General features: G+C 42.4%; 2 protein-coding genes and 4 non-coding genes across 6 annotated transcripts in view; 1 reads left to right on the top strand and 5 right to left on the bottom strand.

The window, feature by feature from the left end:
• LOC129833042 (protein tweety homolog 3-like) overlaps positions 1-21,375 on the top strand; it is a 128,685-nt gene extending 107,310 nt beyond the window's left edge. Inside the window, exon 14 of the mRNA XM_055897292.1 lies at positions 20,892-21,375. Within this exon, the coding sequence (XP_055753267.1) occupies positions 20,892-20,933 (42 nt within the window). The 3' untranslated portion in view covers positions 20,934-21,375. The remainder of the gene's footprint in view (positions 1-20,891) is intronic.
• A 2,589-nt stretch (positions 21,376-23,964) lies between these two features.
• LOC129833046 (40S ribosomal protein S11) lies at positions 23,965-27,067 on the bottom strand. The gene is made up of 5 exons (XM_055897296.1): positions 26,964-27,067; positions 26,023-26,163; positions 24,944-25,019; positions 24,549-24,678; positions 23,965-24,181 (listed from the first exon to the last, which is right to left on the bottom strand). The coding sequence occupies exons 1-5, from the start codon at positions 26,976-26,978 to the stop codon at positions 24,058-24,060; spliced, it is 486 nt and encodes a 161-aa protein (XP_055753271.1). The 5' UTR covers positions 26,979-27,067; the 3' UTR covers positions 23,965-24,057.
• On the bottom strand, positions 24,292-24,375 carry LOC129834049 (small nucleolar RNA SNORD35). Its single transcript, XR_008756177.1, has one exon. It is a non-coding gene; the product is annotated as a small nucleolar RNA SNORD35 (small nucleolar RNA).
• Positions 24,784-24,866, bottom strand: LOC129834046 (small nucleolar RNA SNORD35). The gene has a single exon (XR_008756175.1). It is a non-coding gene; the product is annotated as a small nucleolar RNA SNORD35 (small nucleolar RNA).
• Positions 25,810-25,891, bottom strand: LOC129834050 (small nucleolar RNA SNORD35). The gene has a single exon (XR_008756178.1). It is a non-coding gene; the product is annotated as a small nucleolar RNA SNORD35 (small nucleolar RNA).
• On the bottom strand, positions 26,259-26,342 carry LOC129834048 (small nucleolar RNA SNORD35). The gene has a single exon (XR_008756176.1). It is a non-coding gene; the product is annotated as a small nucleolar RNA SNORD35 (small nucleolar RNA).

The raw sequence follows: 27,067 nt of genomic DNA, 5'->3' as shown, positions 1-27,067 counted from the left end.
AAAACTTTTGTTTACAACTTCAGTAAATCGGAAGTGAGCAAACATGACATTTGGCTGATCTGGGATTTGATCAATTTAGCCTGTTGGTTTAAAATCTTCAAAGCGTTAAAGGGCTTGCTACTGCCGCCGCCATGTTGTCTTCTGGATCTATGGTCTATTGTACACTGTTAATACCAGCTTAGCAGGAGAGCCTTGGCTAATTATTCTGGTTGACCAGCTCTATGTGACATTATGACAGTAGCTCTGATAACCAGAAAAATCTGTACAGTTATGTGACCAAAAACAATCATGGGTGGACCCAGGCCTTGACCCATTACAACCAAACCTTACTCTTATTTTTGCATCCTCATAGAGAGAAATTAAGTCTATTTGAGAACCAAACTTTGTTTTAGATGAGTCTCTCACCATTAGGACAGTCCTGTCTATGTTTGTGTGTGTCTGTGTGAGCAGGGACGAGGGAGTGGAATAACTAAATTGTGAGTAGGATGTGAGCACCCAACTCTGACCTCCCTCCCCACTGCTTCCTCTCCCAACTCCCTGGGTGGGACTCCCCCAAGGCTGCTAGAAATCACACATATCTACTGTTCTCATGACCATTGTCTTCAATTATGCTCGCCATGCGTTCTCTCGCTCTCTGCCTGGCTAGTGTTTCTCTAGTTAGTAGTCTTAGGAACTGGGACTGAGAGATAACATTTATTGCCTGGCTGGAGTAGCAGGGAGGGAAATCTGTCAGTTTGTTTCAGTTGGGTTTCTGCCATGGGAGATATTAATCTGCTGTTTTTAAGCAGGAAATGAAAAGTAATCCTTAAAATACGCAAAAAGGGTGAAACAGTTAATGAATCCTCGGCCATAACAATAACACCGTGGTATGTCCCTGTTTTCTTTTATAGCCTTTCCTTATTATGATCAGAGTGACTGCGGATTCGAGCGAGATCAGGCCTGGGTAAGAATGAAATGGTGCATTCGGGAAAAATAATAAATGATGAATAAATGTATAATAAATTACAAAAAAGACGTAAGTATAGTCCAAGAACATTGTGACATTTCCTGCCTCATACGTGTCACTGAATTTGACATAGCTCACGTTGTCATATCACATCATAAAGCAGTCTGCCTCGCACACAATGTGTTGACAGTAAGTTTGGACGAGTACACGTTTCCGTGCACAGGAGCGGCATTGAAAAGGACACATGGCTTGAATTTTATATCAGTGAATTGTTTGCCTGCGGAGAGGCCTAAAACAGCTTTAAGCTTCATGAAGAAGAGGAGGCTTCTATCTGACGGACCTCTATCTCTATAGTCTCAACCCCCCAGGAAGCGTGTGCACCAGTTTAACCATGGAAAGTTTACACTGCCGCTGAACAGATCAGTGTTTACGTTGGGGCCACCTCAGTAGGAAGCAGTGTAGCAGCAGTAGAAACAGTGGTGGTGGGCTCCGACTCCCTGTGTCATCAAATGAGTCACTTTTTCCACTTGATAAGTACAAAGCAAACAGTTTGATTCCGCTGTTATTGGCAGAGCACAGGATGTGACTCTGCTTTCCAAGAGAGTTGTTGAAATTCCATAGGAATGTTATAATGGTTAATTGACTGGCTATGATGTGGGCTAGTAGTGTATGCATGTATGGAAAAGATACGCTGGTTCTGTAAAAGGTGTGTTGGACCTCAGCTGCTGGTTGAGGATACATGAGGCCAAAGTGCTGATAACAGGATGGAGGTTTGGTTTCAAGCAGGTTTCCTCCCATAAAACACACACTCATCACTTTTACTGCTGGGACTGAGAGTCAATGTAAAAAGTTGTCCTCTTGCTTTACTATGAGCATAACTGAATGCTCGATCAGGTCCAATACAGATGTTTATATCTCAATATTAAATCATTTTTGGGTAACAATTAAGCACCTTACTGTGATTGTTTCCATGTAAAATGGTCAAAAGGAAACAAAATAGCAATTCCTCAAGCAAAAATGTTGCTAGGACTGTCTGGGACTGGTCTTAGTGTAAAGGGGAAAACTGAAAACTAGCTGTTATTGGCAGAGAGGGTTGGAACTCTCTTTCTTATTGGTCTATTAACTCATTTGCCCCCTGGGGATGTCACAGGCAGGTCAAAAATCCATCCCACTAAAACAGGCTGACATTTCAGGCATTCTTTTCAAACAGCTCTTACACTAAAAGGGCATTATGATAATTTTCACAATTTCACCGTATAATTTCAACATCATAGTGTGGAAATATATATACAACACAGGCAAATCACATTTTTAACAGCACTGGGACTTTAAAGCTCTTCGGGAAACGTTTCTGCATAGTGTGTAATGAATCTCCGTAACTCTATCATGATTGCCTCAAATCAGTTTATTTGGTGCCATACTCTAATATACTCTTCTTTGTATACACGTTCTATCAGTTTCCAATAGCAAAAAAGAAAGAGATGGAAATGTGTTAGCTCCCTGTCCCCTAGGGCATTAAAATACCCAGAAACCACTCATTATACGTACTTTGAATTGCTGTGGGTTCAGAGATGCTATCTGTCTCCATATAACAGGAGTGTGTTTTAACATAGCACAGAATGGGTGACTTGTTTGCGCTTTTGAGATTTTCAGTCATCTCTTTCAAGCCTGTCACACCATGTGAGATATGTTCTTCTGGCAACAAATACAGTAATATTGCACAGAGGCACAAGGGCTATCTGTTGCTGTCACTTTTCTGCCTCCCCTGAGAATGACTTAATAGACGAACGCTCATGAAACCCCCCTCTCTCTCAGTTAGTGCCCGATCACAGCTCTCATTCCCAGCATGCAGGGGATGTCACGGACTGCTGCCTCACTGCCACTGCAAATATCAGACCTGACATGGTGGTCAGCTTCAAACTCTCACACTTTTTGTGCCACGTTACCATGGGAACCGCACATAAATCTATTTTTTTTTATCCAGCTACACCACAGTCCCCAGTCATTGTGCTAGTATACATATCTGTAGAGTCATGTAAAACCTGGGACGTGTTATTAAATGCTGAGCTGCAGCAGATTCCTGACCCTAGACCGGTGGAGCCATGATACAGTGTTCTCATTGAGCCCGGTCTGAAACAAGGTTAAATAGAAAGCCCCTTTTCCCATTTTCTCGGTCACATGATTCTTTTGTCACTATGATGGGATCACAACTTGAAGGGTCTCAGAGAGCACTTGGGTGTGCTGTCAGCATTTGATCTCCATTGTTCACTCTTTCCCTCTACAATTTGCTGAAGGAACAAGATACAGTTTCTTTCTCCTCTCCATAGAAAGTACCTTGTTTATGGACCTCCATTGAAATGTGACTTTTTGTCTCTTTGTTCACTTCAGTTTCATCAGTTGAGTTTGTTGAAAGACTCTCGTAGATAGATTCCACTGGGCACACAATGGTTGAGTCAACGTTGCTTCCACGTCATTTCAATGAAATGACATTGAACCAATGTGGAATAGACGCTGAATCGTGGGATTGCTCACGAAGAACCAAATCGAATCATATTTTTTATTTCTGTTTATAAAGGTGGATGATAAAGGTGGATGGTTAAAACATTAACTTCAGTGATTATATTTGTTGGGGGTCTTGTTTGGAAGGATTATATTTTTTTGTAAATGAGAACAGTGTAATTGATGGACTAATGATCATATGAGAGCAGTGGGAATGGGGACATTGGGTCAGTCACTATCTGATCGAGATATGCTAAGGTCTTCTTATTAACATATTTTACTGATTGTATCTGGCCTACATATGACCATTTGTTTTGGTATCTTGGGGAAATGTCCTGGGTACTGGCATATCTTATTGTCATGGTAATGACACTGTATGCATTGTGTGCATTTTATTAAAAAGGCATCAGTCAGCTGTTTCCTTCTAATTTATAGTTTGGTAAGAATACACAGAGATCCTCTTGAGGCTAGCCCCTTTTCTTCTTGGGGAAACACTATTGTTATGTGGTTACTCTCTGCTATTCTTTCTTTCTCTCCTTTGTTTGGTTGCACTGTATTTACACTATATGTGTCTTGTGTAACACATCAGGAACAAAAGACAGAACAAACTACAATATCCACCTATTTTATCTAGGATCACAGCCTGGTCTCATAGACTAGACGTAAAATAGTAAATGTAAACCTGGGACACTCAAATTAGTATGATAGGTTACGTTTGGTATGGTTACATAAGACAGATGGTTACTTAAAGCATAAACAAAAGTAAGGTGGTTGGGGGTATAACACGAATGTCAAGCAACCAAAAGGTTGCGAGTTCAAATCCCAACACGGACAATGTCTAGCAAACCAAAGGTTGCGAGTTAGAATCTCATCATGGACAACTTTAGCATTTTAGCTAATTACCAACTTCTCAATGACTTACTACTTTTTAGCTACTTTGCAACTACTTAGCATGATAGCTAACCCTTCCTCTAACCCTAACCTTTTAACCATAATCCTAAACTTAACCCTAATCTTAACCATAACCCCTAGCCTAGCTAGAATTCATAACATACATACACTTAGCAAATTTGTAACATATTGTATGTTTTTTAGATTCGTAAAATATTGTACATTTTGCAAATGTTTACATATAATACGAATTGTGACTCGTAACATATCATACAAAATGGGTGATGGACATCCACAAATTATTACATACCACACGAAATGTAACATATCATAAGAGCGTTGGGCCAGTAACCAAAAAGTTGCTGGATTGAATCCACGAGCTGACAAGGTAAAAATCTGTCATTCTGCCCCTAAGCAAGGCAGTTAACCCACTGTTCCCCGGGCGCTGAAGATGTGGATGTCGATTATGGCAGCCCCCTGCACCTTTCTGATTCAGAGGGGTTGGGTTAAATGCGGAAGACACATTTCAGTTGAAGGCTTTCAGTTGTACAACTGACTAAGTATCCCCCTTTCCCCTAAATGGAGTGTCTCTGATTTACGTAAAGAATAATACCAAATGCTCTGAGACCAGGTTGAGCCTCAGCAAAAACCTCATTACAAACAATCCCAAGTATCTACGTACGCCAGCAGCATACCACCCTGCATACCACTGCTGGCTTGCTTCTGAAGCTAAGCAGGGTTGGTCCTGGTCAGTCCCTGGATGGGAGACCAGATGCTGCTGGAAGTGGTGTTGGAGGGCCAGTAGGAGGCACTCTTTCCTCTGGTCTAAAAAATATCCCAATGCCCCAGGGCAGTGATTGGGGACACTGCCCTGTGTAGGGTGCCGTCTTTTGGATGGGACGTTAAATGGGTGTCCTGACTCTCTGAGGTCATTAAAGATCCCATGGCACTTATCGTAAGAGTAAGGGTGTTAACCCCGGTGTCCTGGCTAAATTCCCAATCTGGCCCTCAAACCATCATGGTCACCTAATAATCCCCAGTTTACAATTGGCTCATTCCTCTCCCCTGTAACTATTCCCCAGGTCGTTGCTGCAAATGAGAACGTGTTCTCAGTCAACTTACCTGGTAAAATAATGGTAAAATAAATAAATCTACACTGACACCCAAAGTTGTAATTCAACAGATTCCACTAAAAGCGTAGTCTTTGGTAGCTGACCTCAAATAACAGCAGCAGCAGGAGCAGCAGTATCTAGACTAGCTGTGTGCTGTGATAGGAAACGAGATACGCAACTGAGGCAAGATGGAGAGATTGGGCCTGTGTGCTGATTACTACCAGGTTCCCAGGGTCTTGTCTCTCTCTGGGGAGAGACCTGATCACAGCTTGGGTCTCCCCACTGTCATTACTGCCAGTGTGTGCTACAATAGGTCAGGGAGATGAGATAACATTGTGGGTGAGGAGCAGCAGGTGAGAAGCTCAACAAGGCATTATTAGGTATCCGGATCCCAGGGTGTAGCATTGCTGCTGACCTCAGGGGTTATGACTCACCATCTGCCACAGAGAATTCCTCCTGCTCAGAGCTCAAGCCCAAGGGCCAATTTAACAGGGGAATGAAATATTTGTGTTGTTTTGGTTTGTCTAGTTTCTTTGTCTCTTTTTGTAAACAGATGAATGATAATGAATGTGCCTTCAAAAAGTTTGATCTATAGTAGTGTCTGTTTATCATAGCCTTAGTGGCGGACTACATCCTAAGGAAAAACAGATTTGTAGCATTTCAGATGTATTCTATCTATAACGTCATAGGAGCTGACCTGTAGAACACAGTGCATGAACTGTGGAACCTGTCCTTCTGCCAGTCTGATATGTGGCCCACATTATATGGGTTTTCAGATTCTCAAATTCCAGTAGGTTTACAGGACCATCAGTCACTGAGAGTACGCCCCAGGGATGCTCTGATGAAAGCCATGTTAGATGGTTCACACACGACCCCAGTCTGCTGACGCTGGGTACACCCTGTACCTTGACCTCTGACCCCAGCGCCTGTTTGATCTGAGAACCTGGTGTAAAATCAGAGGTGCCCATCACAGCCACACATGCCAGCCATCCGTCCGGTCTGACAGGCAGACACGGCAGAACCTGGGAATATTGAATTAGGACCTGCTGCTTTGACTGGAAAGCAGGAGCCAGTTGTTAAGAGGATGAGGCTGGCCCCATGCCCCGTCTCTGACCAGCCAGCTTCAAGAGCAGCTGGTAACAGCTATCAGCTTTCACGGACAGGCCAGGTGAAGTAGAGTTGAAGTCGGAAGTTTACATACACCTCAGTCGAATATATTTAAACTCAGTTTATCACAATTCCTGACATTTAATTAGAGTAAAAATTCCCTGTCTTAGGTCAGTTAGGATCACCGCTATATTTAAAGAATGTGAAATGTCAGAATAATAGTTGAGAGAATTATTTATTTCAGCTTTTATTTCTTTCATCACATTCCCAGTGGGTCAGACGTTTACATACACTCATTTAGTATTTGGTAACATTGCCTTTAAATTGTTTAACTTGGGTCAAACGTTTCGGGTAGCCTTCCACAAGCTTCCCATAATAAGTTGAGTGAATTTTGGCCGATTCCTCTTGACAGAGTTGGTGTAACTGAGTCAGGTTTGTAGGCCTCCTTGCTCGCACACGCTTTTTCAGTTCTGCCCACAAATCTTCTATAGGATTGAGGTCAGGGCTTTGTGATGGCCACTCCAATACCTTGACTTTGTCATCCTTAAGCCATTTTGTCACAACTTTGGAAGTATGCTTGGTGTCATTGTCCATTTGGAAGACCCATTTGTGACCAAGCTTTAACTTCCTGACTGATGTCTTGAGATGTTGCTTCAATATATCCACATAATTTTCCTCCATCATGATGCCATCTATTTTGGGAGGTGCACCAGTCCCTCCTGCAGCAAAGCACCCCCACAACATGATGCTGCCACCCCTGTTCTTCACAGTTGGGATGGTGTTCTTCGGCTTGCAAGCCTCCCCCTTTTTCCTCCAAACATAACGATGGTCATTATGGCCAAACAGTTCTATTTTTGTTTCATCAGACCAGAGGACATTTCTCCAAAAAGTACAATCTTTGTCCCCATGTGCAGTTGCAAACCGTAGTCGTTTTTTTTTATGGCGGTTTGTGAGCAGTGTCTTCTTCCTTGCTGAGCAGCCTTTCAGGGTATGTCATTATAGGACTTGTTTTACTGTGGATATAGATACTTTTGTACCTGTTTCCTCCAGCATCTTCACAAGGTCCTTTGCTGTTGTTCTGGGATTGATTTCCACTTTTAGCACCAAAGTACATTAATCTCTAGGAGACAGAACGTGTCTCCTTCCTGAGCGGTATGATGGCTGTGTGGTCCCATGGTGTTTATACTTGCGTACTATTGTTTGTACAGATGAACGTGTTACCTTCAGGCGTTTGGAAACTGCTCCCAAGGATGAACCAGACTTGTGGAGGTCTACAATTTTTTTTCTGAGGTCTTGGCTGTTTTCTTTTGATTTTCCCATGATGTCAAGCAAAGAGGCACTGGGTTTGAAGGTAGGCCTTGAAATACATCCACAGGTACACCTCCAATTGACTCAAATGATGTCAATTAGCCTATCAGAAGCTTCTAAAGCCATGACATCATTTTATGGAATTTTCCAAGCTCTTTAAAGGCACGCTCAACTTAGTGTATGTAAACTTCTGACCCACTGGAATTGTGGATATTCCCACTGGATACAGTGAATTATAAGTGAAATAATCTGTCTGTAAACAACTGTTGGAAAAATTACTTGTGTCATGCACAAAGTAGATGTCCTAACCGACTTGCCAAAGCTATAGTTTGTTAACAAGAAATTTGTGGAGTGGTTAAAACATGAGTTTTAATGACTCCAACTGTCACGTTCGTTTAGAGATGGATTGGACCAAGGTGCAGCGTGGTAGGCGTACATCTTTCTTTTATTTGATGACACAGAAAAAACAACAAAATACAAAACGAACGTAACGCTACATGCAGTGCAGAAAGCAACTACACACAAACAAGATCCCACAAACTAAAGGTGGGAAAAGGCTGCCTAGGTATGATCCCCAATCAGAGACAACAATAGACAGCTGCCTCTGATTGGGAACCATACCCGGCCAACAAAGAAATAGAACAACTAGAATGCCCACCCAAATCACAACCTGACCTAACCAAATAGAGAAATAAAAAGGCTCTCTAAGGTCAGGGCGTGACACCAACCTAAGTGTATGTAAACTTCCGACTTCAACTATATAATTATTGTGCTTTTCTATTAAATATCTCACTGCTCAAAACAAACGTGTAACTTTGTTTTGAGAGTAAACGCACCAAATTTGAAGTACCTGCATTTTCATTTGCATTGATTTATAAATAAATCTTTACCATTGAATACGGAAATTAAAACTTTGATAAGATTATGCTCACTTAATGAATCCAACTCAAGCCATTTCATAACCAAAATTCAGAGATTGATTTATGGTATGGATATCACATTTTGATGAAATGAGAGTAGGGTAAGCCCCATCTGCAAAATAATTTCAAATCAGTCGACCTCACACTTCTAAATGCACTGCTGTTGTTGGTACCAGACACCTCAAGTCATGACCAGCACCTCTGACCTTGGTCTCTTATATTCTGACATGCTAATGATCAGCACATCAACTACTTTCACTGGCACCAAACAACTTATATCAGCTCATCCTATATCATCTGCTTTTAAGGGGCGACAGGAAGCCTAGTGGTCAGAGCGTTGGGCCAGTAACCGAAAGGTTGGTAGATTGAATCCGAGGTAAAAAATCTCTCATTCTGCCCCTGAATAAGGCACTGTTCCTAGGCCGTCATTGGAAATAAGAATTTGTTCTTAACTGACTTGCCTAGTTAAAATAAATAAGGGTGTAAGATATGCATATGGGTGCCTAGTTGTCTGTTATTATATTGACACCCTTGTCTGTCAACAGGAAGTTGTTGGACACAAATATAGTTGATTTTATCTAGGGACAGTGGATATCTTTGTGCACATCTGAATGGCTGATGCGTTGTCCAGATGTGGTGTGTGACCCGGCGCTGACCCACAGTGCCCCAGAAGACCGCCCGAACCCGGGAAATGTACTCCCCTTTGTGAAACAGAAAAGCGTGCAGCTAGACATCAGCAAAACAAATACTTGCTAATGATTTGTAACATCTCAAGAGAATGACAAACGTCAACAAAGATAAGAATAAAAACTGTACAAAAAAGTACAAATGTTCCTGTATGATTACATTCACATGTTGAGAGTCCTCTACCACAACTCTTAACATTCACATAATCAAACATAAGTCACCAGGGCATCATAGTAAGACAATATCCTCCTCCTACGTGCAACCTCAGAGCGCAGTACCTTGACAGCTCTGTGCTGGTAACCCCAGTAGAGCAGAGGACTCAGCCCCTGCCCACCCCTGCCTCTGGCTCTATGCTGATTGCTGACAGAGGGCAGGGGGCCATCTGAGGGGCTGCTGATGCCAGGGTCCATGTTCCACTACGTTACAGTATACAACCCTGCTCTGCAACCATCTGCTCAAGTCATCAGGCCTCCTGCACTGCTGCTGGAAAAGAGTTTGTGTGCTGCTTGCTGACATGTCAAAACAAACCAAGATGAGGGCCCAGTGCAGCACCGTGACCCCTCCTGCCGCCTGCCCAGACCCCTGCTGGGACACCATAAGGCCTGTGTTTTACTTTCAGACATGACCCTTACAGAGATGACCCTCTGGACTAACATCCCTGCTGCTGAATAGACAAGTAAGAAAACCTGTGTGCATGCTCAGTGACACTAGGTAAACATGTAAACCTGCAAGGCACTGGACTGTTAAGTGGTGGACAGTAAATGTTGTGGAGTGGAAAGGAAGCCTGGCAATGCAGGGCAGTGATCTGCTGTGGGTTGTAGTGCCATCCCACTGGGACCAAACTGGTTGAATCAACAATGTTTCCACGTTATTTCAACAACACAAATAAATGTGATGACACTGATTGGTTTTGGTTTTGCAAAAAGTCATCAATGTAAAAAGGAATTTCAGGGATACCTGTACCCCCCCCCCCCCCCCATTTCCCCCCCCAAATCTAATGGAACGGTTAAAAATCTTGTTGATTTCACGTTGAAGTTGATTTCACGTTGAACTCAATAAAATGTACATCAAAACTATATGTTGAAATTATGTCTGTGCCCAGTGGCATGCCACCGTTTAGAGCAGCTCTCTCTCGCCCCCCTGGCAGTCTAATCTGAACCTGCTAGGGCAGCATGGGCCCAGGTCACATGCCTGTGATTGATGGTCCATTCACTTCTAACCCTCTCAGTAGTGCTTGGCTGCACCTTTTGGGACTTTTTCCAGCTGGAAAGTGTTGAGCTCTTTAGCAGAGAAATTAGATGGACAGGGACAGGTTTGCCCTGGGCCCTCTTTCAACAGTATCCTCACCTGGAGAAATAGCTAGATTTTCCATCAGTGTGTTACATAGAAATGATCTCCACTCCATCAGGATGTTACATAGAAATGATCTCCACTCCATCAGGATGTTACATGGAAATGATCCCCACTCCATCAGGATGTTACATGGAAATGATCCCAACTCCATCAGGATGTTACATAGAAATGATCGCAACTCCATCAGGATGTTACATAGAAATGATCTCCACTCCATCAGGATGTTACATGGAAATGATCCCAACTCCATCAGGATGTTACATGGAAATGATCCCAACTCCATCAGGATGTTACATAGAAATGATCGCAACTCCATCAGGATGTTACATAGAAATGATCCCCAATCCATCAGGATGTTACATGGAAATGATCCCCACTCCATCAGGATGTTACATGGAAATGATCCCCACTCCATCAGGATGTTACATGGAAATGATCCCCACTCCATCAGGATGTTACATAGAAATGATCTCCACTCCATCAGGATGTTACATAGAAATGATCTCCACTCCATCAGGATGTTACATGGAAATGATCCCAACTCCATCAGGATGTTACATGGAAATGATCCCAACTCCATCAGGATGTTACATAGAAATGATCGCAACTCCATCAGGATGTTACATAGAAATGATCCCCACTCCATCAGGATGTTACATGGAAATGATCCCCACTCCATCAGGATGTTACATGGAAATGATCCCCACTCCATCAGGATGTTACATGGAAATGATCCCCACTCCATCAGGATGTTACATGGAAATGATCCCCACTCCATCAGGATGTTACATGGAAATGATCCCCACTGGAATGGGCTGTACTGTACAGTACCAGTTGACAGACCATGCAGATGTTTGTTTAGTGGAGACTTACAGCCACGTTACTCACAGCTCAAAAAGTAGGACATCTCATGAGTCAGGTTACCTAACTAATGATACAGTGAAGATTGAGACATGGAAGAAAATACAAATGAGATGATATTGTAGCGAGAGCAAATCATCTAGAGAGTTTGGCATCTTAATTGAACCTATACAAAACATTGCAAACTTACAAGAAGAATCATTCAGTCCCATTCTACCCACCGAAAACAGTTTCTGACTGAGAAGGAACCAAAAGATGAGAACGATGTAGAATATCTGCATCTTCTTCCTGTCTTTTTGCATGGTTAACATTTATTTTAGAGTTACATTTAAGTATATGGATCCCCCAGTGAGTCATTGGTATTAAACTAACAGCTGCGGCAGGTGTGAGCACAAGATGCACGTATCGACATGGACTAACAATTAGGCATGCTCCATAACAGACAGCTTTAACTGCCATGTAATAAATGAAACAGATATGCTTTGAACTGCTGCAAGTAGTTGCTTCTCGAGTTGTTACATGAGTTAATATTTCCTTGCTTGATGGCATTGTTGTCTGCGCCTAGGATAATGAAATCAGTCACTGGAGTTCCCCCTGTTTGCCAACGGTTTGGTCAGAAAACATGCAATGCAAAGTTAATGTACACAAAATCAGAAATGGGTAACTTCCCACTGGGCACAAACTGGTTGAATCCCCATTGTTTCCATGTCATTTCAATGAAATGACGTTGAACTAACAGGGAATAGAAGTTGAATTGACATCTGTGCAGTGGGTTACTGTACCATGGTTATATGTATTTATATCCACTACAGAAACTAAATCAAGCTGGATTTATGAAAGAGATTTGAATTAAAAGCCTTATAAAGATGATATCATAAACTGTTAAAGTATTCTTTCGCAAAACGTATTGCAAAGGTCAACGGCTATATCTATTTTATGAGGATAGAACAGTGGTGACACTGTGTTCCCCACCTTAAAAACCTCCACGTCCTTTGATTTGAATTGATGGACCTATCCTCATCAAACTGAGACCTGTGTTTATGATTCATAATAAAACCATCTCTATAAAGTCTCTTTAGTTCCAGAATCCTCCACGGAAAACTACTTGCAATTGATTGCCTTAGCAAATCACCAAGTAACACCAAAACAATGGTGCGTAGTGACCATTTTAAAAATGAGACTAGAAACTATTTGTCAGTGATATAGTGAGCTCCAATTTGAGGGTATTGTCATCCATATCGGGTGAACCGTTTAGAGATTACAGCACTTTATGGAGTCACTTTTATTAAAAATATTAGAGAATATGTTTCTAAACACTTCTACATTAATGTTGATGCCATCACGACTACGGATAATCCTGAATGAATCGTGAATAATGAGAGGCATAAATATTATACCCCTCCAAAAAATGCTAACCTCTGTTAATGGTAATGGTGAGAGGTTAACATGTCTTGGGAGTTTGATCTTTGAGCTTCTGTAACTTTCTCATTCATCATTATTCACAATTCATTCAGGATTATCCGTAATCATGGTGACATCCAGAAACATATTCTATTCTTATTTACAATAAACTGTCTCAAAAATTATACCTATATGTTATTTACCATTCATTTCTATTGGGCACAAAATAATCTGAAACACAACCAAAACGAACAGCAAATGCATCCAAAAAGTTTGTAGAGTCACAAGATTGATGTATTCATTGTGTACTAGGAATATGGGACCAAATACTAAACTTTTAACTACTTTAATACACATGTAAGTGAATCTGTCAGAATACATTTGGTTCCCAAAAAGTGCTGTAATTTCTACATGGTTCACCCAATACAGATGAAAGTAACCTGAAATTAAAGCTGACAGTCTGCATTTTAACCTCATTGTCATTGTATCATTTCAAATCTAAAGTGCTGGAGTACAGAGCCAAAACAACAGAAAATGTGACACCGTCCAAATACGTTTGAACCTCACTTGTAAGTGACGCGGCAAGGTTCAGAGTAGCATTAAAGAAAACAAAACCAGATGGACACTATGACTGCTCACTAAACAAACTCACTAAATGATGATTCATCTCTCTTGCCTCCCCTCCGTATGGATTCATGAGCAGCTTGACCTTTGAGGGGTCATGGTCAGCTCTCTCCTTCCTCTCCCTGGGGTGTCTGTGCGTAAGAGGAGCTATGGTCCACAGATCACCCCTGGGGCCTATCCTAACCCCATTACACAGTCCCCTGTCTATGGAGGCCTATGGAGTGACAACCCCAGCGTTGGAGACAAGCCTTGCTGATGGAGTAATGCAGTTGGCCCTGTAGTTATTATTTTATCGCAGTATTTAGAAGGATTTCCATTGAACTGATGTGTCATAATCTTGGGAGTTGACAGAAACTCTACCCTGTTAGACATGTTTCATTCATTTATTTCTCTTACTACCTTTCTTGAGAAGCTGTATTGTATGCCAGGATTCTGCAGTGATTAGGAGTCAGACAACAGTCTGGTAGAAGGTTTAGGGCTGGATTCAATCTGTATAGCTGAAGTATCGCGGCGGATCCGCGTTTACTGTGAATGCAGTCTCTGCGAACGCGGGAACATTGCCTTTAAATTTCTGTCGAGCTATAACGTGGATCTTCCTCGATACGGATTGAATCCAGCCCTTAATCCGTGACTAGGTCAAATGGGAGGTGGGCATTAGCAGAGTGGCCAAGGCTCAGGGATTCTATGGGACTGCAAGTTTCCTATGAATGCTGTCTAGCAAGGTCACTTATGGGTCTGGCTTCATCAGTGTGTCTACAATGTGAGAACATGCCCCACTCAGCCCCCTACCATGGCTGGACTCACTCACATTAGCAACATGGGCCTTCCCTGTCACCACCATATGGTCCACATTCACATAGGCACTGGGAAAGCAGCACCCTCAGCATCATTATGTAAATGTAGACGCCAAGGCCTTGGTAGACCCAGGCAGAAAAGTAGACAGAAGCCCAGCCTGAGGGAGGGGCTGAGGGGCTCTCTCTCTCATTCCCATGCAGAGACACTGAGGGGTTGGCCGTCAAAGCCACATGATAATGCCTCAGCTGATGCACGCAGGCCATTTAGCATGTATTGCATATGTTTGGGTATGTTTTCTTCTGGATCTCAGAAGCCATTGGCCGTACAGGCCTACAGCAAAACACCTAGGAAACAATGGAACAAGCTGAAAAACAAGACAATACTAGAATGAGTCCAACCAAGGACTTGTGTACGTGATTTTATGTTTGGGTTCAAATGTATATGGTTTCGTGGGAGAAATACTATCTTGTGCATCATTCAGACCAACCAAACTTAGGGCACAATAAAAAAAGAATAAAATCTCACATTGCCAGTTTGACGGGGAAAGTCCCACTGGTATTTGGCAGTTGAAACATTTGAATGTTTGATTTCTAAAAACATTTCTTTGGTATTCCACATTGCAATGTTTCTTTGTATTCACATTGATATGTTTCTTTGTATTCACATTGGGAGTTTCAGTAGCATGTCACAACTCACAGTAGATCTCTCCCATGACTTGAGAATAGTTGGAATCTAGGTTATGTGGACCATGGGCGACATCATATTCAACTTGCCTCAAACAGCCTTAGCTGTTTGCCGTGTTGTATGACACTAAATGGGAATGAATTAAAGGATGACAATGAATTGTTGCTACTTTATTTGTCTGATATCACAGATTATTGAAATAAAATGACATCTGAGAATCATTGTTTACTGTTATGGTACTAATAACAATACTTTTTATCGTCTTTCTACACCCTATTTACATCCAGTCCCAGGATGGAAGCCAGTGTGCTGATATTACTTCAAATCTCATCAGTACATTTGGTTTTGATTTAAAAATAGGTGTTAGTCGCCCTCTGTTGGTTAACCATAGAACAAGTGTTGTTTTTTGCCATCTTTGTAAGCCTGCCACACACAAACTATACGATACATTTAATAAACATAAGACTGAGTGTGAGTTTTTGTCACAACGCGGCTCGTGGGAAGTGACAAAGAGCTCTTATAGGACCAGCGCACAAATAATAATATAATTATAATCAATCATTTTGCTCTTTATTTAACCATCTTACATATAAAACCTTATTTGAGCATAGAAAATTGTGAATAACTCACCACAGGTTAATGAGAAGTGTGTGCTTGAAAGGATGCACATAACTCCACAATGTTGGGTTGTATTGGAGAGAGTCTCAGTCTTAAATCATTTTCCAAACAGTCTGTGCCTGTATTTAGTTTTCATGCTAGTGAGGGCCGAGAATCCACTCTCACATAGGTACGTCGTTGCAAAGGGCATCCGTGTCTTAACAGCACGATTGTCCAAGGCAGGATACTCTGAGCGCAGCCCAATCCAGAAATCTGGCAGTGGCTTCTGAATAAATTCAATTTTCACAAAACTGCTTGTTGCAATTTCGATGAGGCTCTCAAGTTCAGATATCGGTAAGTGGACTGGAGGCAGGGCATGAAAGGGATAACGAATCCAGTTGTTTGTGTCATCCGTTTCGGGAAAGTACCTGCGTAATAGGTGCTTTGCTATATCACATTTGACATTGTCCGTAAGCTTGAGTTCATTTGCACACAAAAAAATCACACAATGATGGTAAGACCTGTGTGTTGTCCTTGCTAATGCAGACAGAGAAGAGCTCCAACTTCTTAATCATAGCCTCAATTTTGTCCTGCACATTGAAGACAGTTGTGGAGAGTCCCTGTAATCCTAGATTCAGATCATGCAGGTGAGAAAAAACATCACCCAGATAGGCCAGTCATGTGAAAAACTTGTCATCATGCAAGCGGTCAGACAAGTGAAAATTATGGTCAGTAAAGAAAACTTTAAGCTCGTCTCAATTTAAAAAAAATTGTCAATACTTTGCCCCTTGATAACCAATGCACTTCTGTATGTTGTAAAAGAGCTACATTGTTGCTGCCCATATCATTGCACAGTGCAGAAAATACACGAGAGTTCAGGGGCCTTGCTTTAACAAAGTTAACCATTTTCACTGTAGTGTTCAAAACCTCTTTCAAGCTGTCAGACATTCCCTTGGCAGCAAGCAAGTCTCTTCTTATTATTGGTGTCCTTTAGTAGTGGTTTTCGATCAAGAAATTTGACCATGAAGGCCTGATTCACACAGTCTCCTCTGAACAGTTGATGTTGAGATGTGTCTGTTACTTGAACTCTGTGAAGCATTTATTTGGGCTGCAATCTGAGGTGCCGTTAACTCTAATGAATTTATCCTCTGCAACAGAGGTAACTCTGGGTCTTTCTTTCCTTTGGCGATGATGGTTTTTGCAACTGCACTTGAAGAAACTTTCAAAGTTCTTGACATTTTCCGGATTGACTGACCTTAATGTCTTAACGTAATGATGTAGTGTTGTTTCTTTTTGCTTATTTGAGCTGTTCTTGCCATAATATGGACTTGGTCTTTTACCAAATTGGGCTATCTTCTGTATACCACCCCTACCTTGTCACAACACAATCAAACGCATTAAGAAGGAAAGAAATTCCGCAAATCAACTTTTAACAAGGCACACCTGTTAATTGAAATGCATTCCAGGTGTCTACCACATGAACCAGACGTCCCAAGGAAAAGGGTGGCTACTTTGAAGAAACTCAAATATAAATATATTTTTATTTGTTTAACACTTTTTTGGTTACTACATGATTCCATACAGTGGCAAGAAAAAGTATGTGAACCCTTTGGAATTACCTGGATTTCTGCATAAATTGGTCATAAAATTAGATCTGATCTTCATCTAAGTCACAACAACAGACAAACACAGTCTGCTTAAACTAATAACACACAAATTATAGTATTTTTCTTGTCTATATTGAATACATCATTTAAACATTCACTGTGTAGGTTGGAAAAAGTATGTGAACCCCTAGGCTAATGACTTATCCAAAAGCTAATTGGAGTCAGGAGTCAGCTAACCTGGAGTACAATCATTGAGACGAGATTGGATATGTTGGTTAGAGCTGCCCTGCCCTATAAAAAACACTCACAAAATTTGAGTTAGCTATTCACAAGAAGCATTGCCTGATGTGAACCATGCCTCAAACAAAAGAGATCTCAGAAGACCCAAGATTAAGAATTGTTGACTTGCATTAAGCTGGAAAGGATTACAAAAAGTATCTCTAAAGGCCTTGATGTTCATCAGTCCACAGTAAGACAAAATGTCTATAAATGGAGAAAGTGCAGCACTGTTGCTACTCTCCTTTGGAGTGGCCGTCCTGCAAAGATGATTGCAAGAGCACAGCGCAGAATGCTCAATGAGGTTAAGAAGAATCTTAGAGTGTCAGCTAAAGACTTAAAGAAATCTCTGGAACATGCTAACATCTTTGATGACGAGTCTATGATACGTAAAACACTAAATAAGATTGGTGTTCATGGGAGGACACCACGGAAGAAGCCACTGCTGTCCAAAAAAAACATTGCTGCAAGTCTGAAGTTCGCAAAAGAGCATCTGGATGTTCCAATGCAACTGGCAAAAATATTCTGTGGACAGATGAAACTAAAGTTCAGTTGTTTGGAAGGAACACAAACACTATGTGTGGAGAAAAAAAACACAGCACACCAACATCAAAACCTCATCCCAACTGTAAAGTATGGTGGACGGAGCATCATGGTTTGGAGCTGCTTTGCTGCCTCAGGGCCTGGACAACTTACTATCATCGACGGAAAAATGAATTCCCAAGTTTATCAAGACATTTTGCAGGAGAAGGTAAGGCTATCTGTCTGCCAATTGAAGCTCAACAGAAGTTAGGTGACGCAAAAGAACAACGATCCAAAACATAGAAGTAAATCAACAACAGAATGGCTTCAACAGAAGATGATACGCCTTCTGGAATGGCCCAGTCAGAGTCCTGACCTCAACCCGATTGAGATACTGTGGCATGACCTCAAGAGAGCGGTTCACACCAGACGTCCCAAGAATATTTCTGAACTGAAACAGTTTTGTAAAGAGGAATGGTCCAAAATTCTTCCTGGCCGTTGTGCAGGTCTGATCCGCAACTACAGAAAACATTTGGTTGAGGTTATTGCTGCCAAAGAAGGTTCAACCAGTTATTAAATCCAAGGGTTCACATACTTTTCCCACCCTGCACTGTGAATGTTTACACAGGGAGGTTCAAGAAAGACATGACAACGTATAATTGTTTGTTATTAGTTTAAGCAGACTGTGTTTGTCTATTGTTGTGACTTAGATGAAGATCAGATCACATTTTATGACCAATTTATGCAGAAGTCCAGGTAATTCCAAAGGGTTCACATACTTTTTCTTGCCACTGTATTTGTAATTTCATAGTTTTGATGTCTTCATTATTATTCTACAATGTATAAAATAGTAAATATGAAGAAAAACCCTGGAATGAGTAGGTGTGTCCAAACTTTTGACTGGTACTGTATATATGTGCGCCATTCAGAGGGTGAATGGGCAAGACAAAAGATTGAAGTGCCTTTGAATGGGGTACGGTAATGGGTGCCAGGCGCACCGGTTTGTGTCAAGAACTGCCACGCTGCTGGGTTTTTCATGCTCAACAGTTTCCCATGTGTATCAAGAATGGTCCACCACCTAAAGGTCATCCAGTCAACTTGACACATGACTGGACAGGGCCACAGCCATGGGTGGGTCCTAGGAGGGCATATGCCCACCCACTGGGGAGCCAGGCCAATCAGAATGAGGGCTTTATTTCAGACAGAAATACGCCTCAGTTTCATCACCTGTCCAGGCGGCTGGTCTCAGATGATCCCTTAGGTGAAGAATTCGGATGTGGATGTCCTGGGTTGGCGTGGTTACACGTGGTCAGCTCATGAAACAACACCTGCGTTGTGTTTGTTGAGTTTATATTTTTGTTCAGTATACATGGGTTTAACCTCTACTCAGCTACCATTTGGAGTTGTTTTAATTTTATTTGGACTTTTAGGACCCCTTTAAGTATAAAAAAATAAAGGATAAAATATTTAATTTGTCCTTTAATATAGCCAATAGAACTGCATTGAATAACACATTCATAAATGGCAAAAAAGACAAGTCAAGAAATAAATACTAAGGAATGAAGTGTCTGTGGGGGATCGCCAGTCTCCCATTTCTACAGTGGGGTCATATTAGTTTAGCCCAAATAGGTCTGAAGCTAGACAGAAGTTGGCACATCAGCTTTACCGACGTCAGACGAGGCCCGTGGGGGTCGTAGAGCAAAACCATTGTGTTCGTGAGAGTCTCGTCTTTCCATAGTCATATTAGTTTGTAGGAGAAAATCAATTTTCGGGACGTCTCATGGTCTGACAAACACCGCTGTAGCTCGGCCACCTTCCACTGCAGATGCGGAAGGCTGACATCTGCGGATGAAGTGGATTTGAGACGCATTCTATGTCAAATAAAAATAGCATATCTCTCTAGTCTAAATTGACAGATTTTTTCAAATTTGTGTTACTTAGATTGACAAGACTATTAAATTCTAAGCAAACAGTTGGAGGCAGGGCTTTCTCCTATAGATCTCCATTTTTATGGAACGGTCTGCCTACCCATGTGAGAGACGCAGACTCGGTCTCAATCTTTAAGTCTTTACTGAAGACTTATCTCTTCAGTAGGTCATATGATTGAGTGTAGTCTGGCCCAGGAGTGTGAAGGTGAACGGAAAGGCTCTGGAGCAACGAACCACCCTTGCTGTCTCTGCCTGGCCGGTTCCCCTCTCTCCACTGGGATTCTCTGCCTCTAACCCTATTGCAGCGGCTGAGTCACTGGCTTACTGGTGCTCTTTCATGCTGTCCCTAGGAGGGGTGCGTCACTTGAGTGGGTTGAGTTACTGACGTGATCTTCCTGTCTGGGTTGGCGCCCCCCCTTGGTTTGTTCTGTGGTGGAGATCTTTGTGGGCTATACTCGGCCTTGTCTCAGGATTGTAAGTTGGTGGTTGAAGATATCCCTCTAGTGGTGCGGGGGCTGTGCTTTGGCAAAGTGGGTGGGGTTATATCCTTCCTGTTTGGCCCTGTCCGGGGGTATCATCGGATGGGGCCACAGTGTCTCCTGACCCCTCCTGTCTCAGCCTCCAGTATTTATGCTGCAGTAGTTTATGTGTCGGGGGGCTAGGGTCAGTTGGTTATATCTGGAGTACTTCTCCTGTCTTATCCAGTGTCCTGTGTGAATTTAAGTATGCTCTCTCTAATTCTCTCCTTCTCTCTTTCTTTCTCTCTCTCGGAGAACCTGAGCCCTAGGACCATACGTCAGGACTACCGGGCATGATGACTCCTTGCTGTCCCCAGTCCACCTGGCCTTGCTGCTGTTCCAGTTTCAACTGTTCTGCCTGCGGTTATGGAACCCCTACCTGTCCCAGACCTGCTGCTTTCAACTCTTAATGATCGGCTATGAAAAGCCAACTGACATTTATTCCTGATTATTATTTGACCATGCTTGTCATTTTGAACATTTTGAACATCTTGGCCATGTTCTGTTATAATCTCCACCCGGCACAGCCAGAAGAGGACTGGCCACCCCTCATAGCCTGGTTCCTCACTAGGTTTCTTCCTAGGTTTTGGCCTTTCTAGGGAGTTTTTCCTAGCCACCGTGCTTCTACACCTGCATTGCTTGCTGTTTGGGGTTTTAGGCTGGGTTTCTGTACAGCACTTCGAGATATTAGCTGATGTACGAAGGGCTATATAAAATAAACTTGATTTGAAATTGCTGAGACCGTTCACTTTATTTTAACAGCAGAGCCAAAAACGCAAAATGCAGAATACTGTTCCAAAGAAAATAGTAAATATTGAGACATTGTGTATAATGTATTTTTTTTTTCTTCCAATTGCATCCAACTTCAAGTGCTGGTTGTTAAGGCTAATACAGGCTAATTCAAATCTGGACTTTGAAGCCAGTTCCACTGCTGATGTTCATGCTTCCCATCAAATCAAGGACTGATTCACGAAGATGGTGGATAAATGAAGATAGTTCACCAAGGACATTTATCATTGAAAAAAATGATACGTTCCAGTCTACTTAACTGGGTGTCTCCCCCATAGACACCAACGCAATAGCAGCTGGTTCTAGTCTACTTAAAAAATGTAACTAAAATAAAATAACAGCGAGTGGGGTGTTTCACTTCCAATTCAGTCTCTGTGATTTAGACCTGGGACACCAGATTGACACAATTTATCAGGTAAAACAGAAAAACAGCAGTACTCTGCACCTACTAACAGATTTGAATACTACCAGCCTAGATTATCAGATCATTGCAGATCCCATTACAATAAAACTAAAGTATGCCTAAGTATAACTTGATCTGCAACAGAGACCGTTAACTCCAAACAGAAAACGTTTTTACTCTAGGAACCAAACGAAAAAAAACTACCCGAATTAGTCCAATAGAAACTAGTTTGCTGCAAAATGATTGTTGGGCATAAATGTTTCCACTGCAAATCAATTTGCAACACTAACAAATATACCGAAATTAAAAAGAAACTATCACACTGATTGTCTTGACAGTCCACAATTGAATGGATCTTTAAAGGAATGAAAAGATTTGGCACGGGTCCTCAGATCCTCAAAAGGTTCCACAGATGCACCATCTACCATCTAGATGACCCGTTCCTGTAGGTTCATGCTCTACAACATTCGCAGAGTACGACCCTGCCTCACGCAGGAAGCGGCGCAGGTCCTAATCCAGGCACTTGTCATCTCCCGTCTGGATTACTGCAACTCGCTGTTGGCTGGGCTCCCTGCCTGTGCCATTAAACCCCTACAACTCATCCAGAACGCCGCAGCCCGTCTGGTGTTCAACTTTCCCAAGTTCTCTCACGTCACCCCGCTCCTCCGCTCTCTCCACTGGCTTCCAGTTGAAGCTCGCATCCGCTACAAGACCATGGTGCTTGCCTACGGAGCTGTGAGGGGAACGGCACCTCCGTACCTTCAGGCTCTGATCAGGCCCTACACCCAAACAAGGGCACTGCGTTCATCCACCTCTGGCCTGCTCGCCTCCCTACCTCTGAGGAAGTACAGTTCCCGCTCAGCCCAGTCAAAACTGTTCGCTGCTCTGGCACCCCAATGGTGGAACAAACTCCCTCACGACGCCAGGTCAGCGGAGTCAATCACCACCTTCCGGAGACACCTGAAACCCCACCTCTTTAAGGAATACCTAGGATAGGATAAAGTAATCCTTCTAACCCCCCCCCCCCCCCTTAAAAGAGTTAGATGCACTATTGTAAAGTGGTTGTTCCACTGGATATCATAAGGTGAATGCACCAATTTGTAAGTCGCTCTGGATAAGAGCGTCTGCTAAATGACTTAAATGTAAATATCTAGAGGATTCTGACTGGTTGCATCACCGCCTGGTATGGCAACTGCCTCCGACCGCAAGGCACTACAGAGGGTAGTGCGTACGGCCCAGTACATCACCCGGTACAAGCTTCCTGCCATCCAGGACCTCTATACCAGGAGGTAAAGCCCTAAAAATTGGCTAAAACTCCAGCCGCCCTAGTCAGACTTCTCTACTACCGCGCTGCAAGCGGTACCGGATCACCAAGACTAGGTCCGAATGGCTTTTTAACAGCTTCTACCCCCAACCCATAAGACTCCTGAACAGTTAACCAAATGGCTACCTGGAAAATTTGTATTGCAACCCTCCCATTTTTACACTGCTGCTACTAGTGTTACACTTTACCTACAAGGACATATTACCTGAATTCTCTCAACTAACCAGTGCCACCGCACATTTGACTCTGTGCAGGGTAGCCCCTGTATAGCTTCGTTACTGTGATTTTCCATTTCCTTTCAATTTTGTTTGTTTACTTGTCTATTTAGTAAATAATAAAAAAAATCTTACATCTGCATTGTTGGTTAACGGCTGGTAAGCAAGCTTTTCACTGTTAGGTCTACACCCGTTGTATTCAGCGCATGCGACATTAAATTTGATCATTTAATTTTACATTTATGTAAGAACCTATACATTTGTGGAGCAGCTAGCTCACTGTGCTTAAGTTTCATTACTTCAAGAAAAACTCAGGCTTCAAAAGAGACGGGCAAATGGCCCTGTGGTTGGACACCAATTTCACGTTCACAACACTACAGGAACACGAAAGTTGGGAAATTATGGATGAGCCAATGGTATTTTGAATGGGAATCCGTTGACGGATGGACAACGGAAAGAACTGTCCAGCAGAACGCACAATAAGTCAGCCTCAGCCATTACACAAAACAAAGCACTCATTTCAGTTAATTGGCAAAGGTTCCCCATTGAATTGTACAAACATAATTATTTAACAAAAGACAGGCCAGAAGACCAAGATACAGAACATTGTTTATTTCAGATACAACAGAGCAGGTCAGCCTAGAAAGAAAGCCTTCCTGTCAATTGGTCTCATCTCCTGCACATCCTAGATTAGAACTTCTGGAACTGCTTCTTGGCTCCAGCGGCCTTTGTGACCTTGAGGACGTTGAACCTCACCGTCTTGCTGAGGGGTCGGCACTCTCCGACGGTTACAATGTCTCCGACGGAGACGTCTCTGCAGAGAAAAGGAGAGAATTAATGGAGCATAATCCTGAAGTGACCAAGGAACTGCTTTTGGAGGTATGACAACATCAACCAATGTGCCATCTCATGTGATAAGTAGGCCAAACTGCATCAGTGTTGCCATTAGGCAGTGTCGTCAGAGCCACATGGGCTTGGAAGACCATCGTGAGAAAAACATCATTTGCAGCCAACATCAAATCTGATTTAATGGAACTTTAACTGTAGTGGAAAAGTGAGTTACAGCCATCCTTGCAGTAGGAAAGGCACAATCAGCCAATTATTGGATACAGCCTGGTCAGAAAAGACACACGCAAGGAAGAGAGGTTGGAAAGGCTCAACAATATGACAGATCCTCTTACCTGAAGGCAGGTGAGAGATGAACCGACATGTTCTTGTGCCTCTTCTCAAAGCGGTTGTATTTGCGGATGTAATGCAGGTAGTCACGTCTGATGACGATGGTCCTCTGCATCTTCATCTTGGTCACCACGCCTGAAAAGGCAGAATCAGGTCAATGTGTGGTCAATCTTAGAATACATCTAAGCACTGATCTAGGGATAGGAGTAGACCGTTGAATAGGGTGAGCAGGGGGTTTCGGTCGTTGCATCAGTAATGCCATAAGGCATTGTCGTCATAACCAGAAGGCTTGGAAGACCATCGTGAGAAAAACATCATTTGCAGTTCAGTGAGAAAACAAAGCTGACTGTTTTACATCCAAACCAAAAACAATAAACAGCAAGGAAATGTAAAGACTAACCGGAGAGGATACGACCACGGATGGAGACATTTCCAGTGAAGGGGCATTTCTTGTCAATGTAAGTGCCATCAATAGCCTGTAGAAACAAAATATGTTAGGTTCTCTGCAAATCCTTCCAAAACTCTCAAACCCAGGTAAAAAAAAAAATTTTTTTTTTTTTTTTATAACATTCAACAATTAATGTTTTTACTGAGGTTGAGTTCATAAGGAAATAAGTCAATTGGGAAAAAATTTATTAGGCCCTAATCTTTGGATTTCACATGAATGGGCAGGGGCACAGCCATGGGTGGGCATAGACCCACCTACTGGGGAGCCAGACCCAGAAAGTTTCCCCCACAAAAGGGCTTTGGACAGAAATACCCGTTTCAGCTATCAGGGTGGCTGGTCTCAGACAATGGTTACACGTGGTCTGCAGTTGAGGCCAGTTAGACTTACTGCCAAATTCTCTACAACGACGTTGGAGGCAGCTTTTGGTAGACAAATGAACATTCCAATTTCTTGCAAAAGCTCTGGTGGACATTCTAGCAGTCAGCATGCCAATTGCAAGCACCTTCAATTTGAGACATGTGGCATTGTTTGACAAAACTTCATATTTTAGTGTGGCCTTTAATTGTGCACCGCACAAGGTGCACCTGTGTAATAATGCTGTTTAATCAGCTTTTTGATGCCACAGGTGGATGGATTATCTTGGCAAATGATAAATCCTCACTAACAGGGATGTAAACAAGTTTGTGAACAACATTTTATGGAAATAAGCTTTTTGTGCATATGGAACATTTCTGGGACCTTTTATTTCCACTCGTGAAACATGGGACCAACAGGTTACATCTATATTTTTGTTCAGTATGGATGCCAAAATCCCTCCTATAACTGCATCAGTGTTGCCATTAGGCAGTGTCGTCAGAGCCTCAGGCTTGGAAGACCATCGTGAGAAAAACATCATTTGCAGCTTGCAAAGAGCAGTTAACCATACAAGCTAATTGACCACGAGATACAAGGCTGTATTCAAAGATGAATCATACTGCCCATAAGGAGCACAACTGTAGTTTTAGGATAGTTTAGGTTGTTGGGTAAGATACCTCTCTTGGAGTTTTGAAGCCTAGACCAACACTCTTGTGGTAGCGTGGGAGCTTCTCCTTGGCCTCCTTGCCACCTTCACCAACCAGAACACGCTTCTTGTTCTGGAAGATGGTTGGCTGCTTCTGATAAGCCCTCTCCGTCTGTGGGGAAAATACATAACACCAGGTCAAAAACTGATCTATGCAGAGCCTAACCCGTCGCTCCATCACGGATCTGAAAATACCCATCCTCAAGTTACACTGCATCAGTGTTGCCATTAGGCAGTGTCGTCAGAGCCTCATAGGCTAGGAAGACCATCGTGAGAAAAACATCATATGCAGGTAAATCGATGTGCATTTTGAAATATACCCTACTAGACAAGCAGTAGATCTGACAGGATGCACTAGCAAGATTTACAATCTATGAAGCTGACCATAATGAAAGTTCTGAATAACTAGGTAGTTAGCTAAACAAACCCCATAAAAAGTCCATAACATTTGGAATATTAAAGTCGAGAAAGTAGACCGCTGAGTTCAGCCAACTAACGGGTGATCAGGCTAGCTAGCCAAATTCGCATTTAAACTAATCTAACGGCTATAGTTCTTCCAGTACGCTAAGCTTCTCGTGCATACATTTATCTAGCAATGACATGTTTTAGTTATCAACTCTGCCATGAGTCAGTAAATTTCGATTATCAACTACAGATGAAGCATACGCCCAATGCTGTAAAGGCCTAGTTAGCAAACTTCCTACTGGATCTCCGACAAAGCGCACCACACAGCACAGGGCCTGAAACGTGATAGTCGAAGTAGATAACACCGTTAAGGGCTCAGTCTACTTCGATATACTTCAATCGCATGCTTTTCGCTTAACAAACGCTATTGTAGGCTGCAATGCCATGATGTTTGTTTTTCTATCTAAAAAGCACATTCATTTCGCCACGCTGTTTTGCTGAACGTACTTGTGCGTCCGCCATCTTTGCCAGCCGAGTCGTAAAGAGAATTAAGCATGCGCGCGACGGACAGAAGTGAGAAAGGACAGGATATGACGTTTAAGAAAGGGCAA

Source organism: Salvelinus fontinalis, chromosome 34, assembly GCF_029448725.1.
Source record: "Salvelinus fontinalis isolate EN_2023a chromosome 34, ASM2944872v1, whole genome shotgun sequence".
Classification (NCBI taxonomy): domain Eukaryota; kingdom Metazoa; phylum Chordata; class Actinopteri; order Salmoniformes; family Salmonidae; genus Salvelinus; species Salvelinus fontinalis.
The sequence above is the reverse complement of the archived record's forward strand: the minus strand, read 5'-3'. Positions and strand labels throughout refer to the sequence as shown.

Bases quoted from the DNA above. Each gene is read 5' to 3' on its own strand.
- LOC129833046 (XM_055897296.1), bottom strand. The intron at 25,020-26,022 runs GTATCTTACCCA...TTGTTTCTACAG, and splicing joins GCTTCAAAACTCCAAGAGAG to GCTATTGATGGCACTTACAT. The intron at 24,182-24,548 runs GTAAGAGGATCT...TTTTCTCTGCAG, and splicing joins CATCTCTCACCTGCCTTCAG to AGACGTCTCCGTCGGAGACA.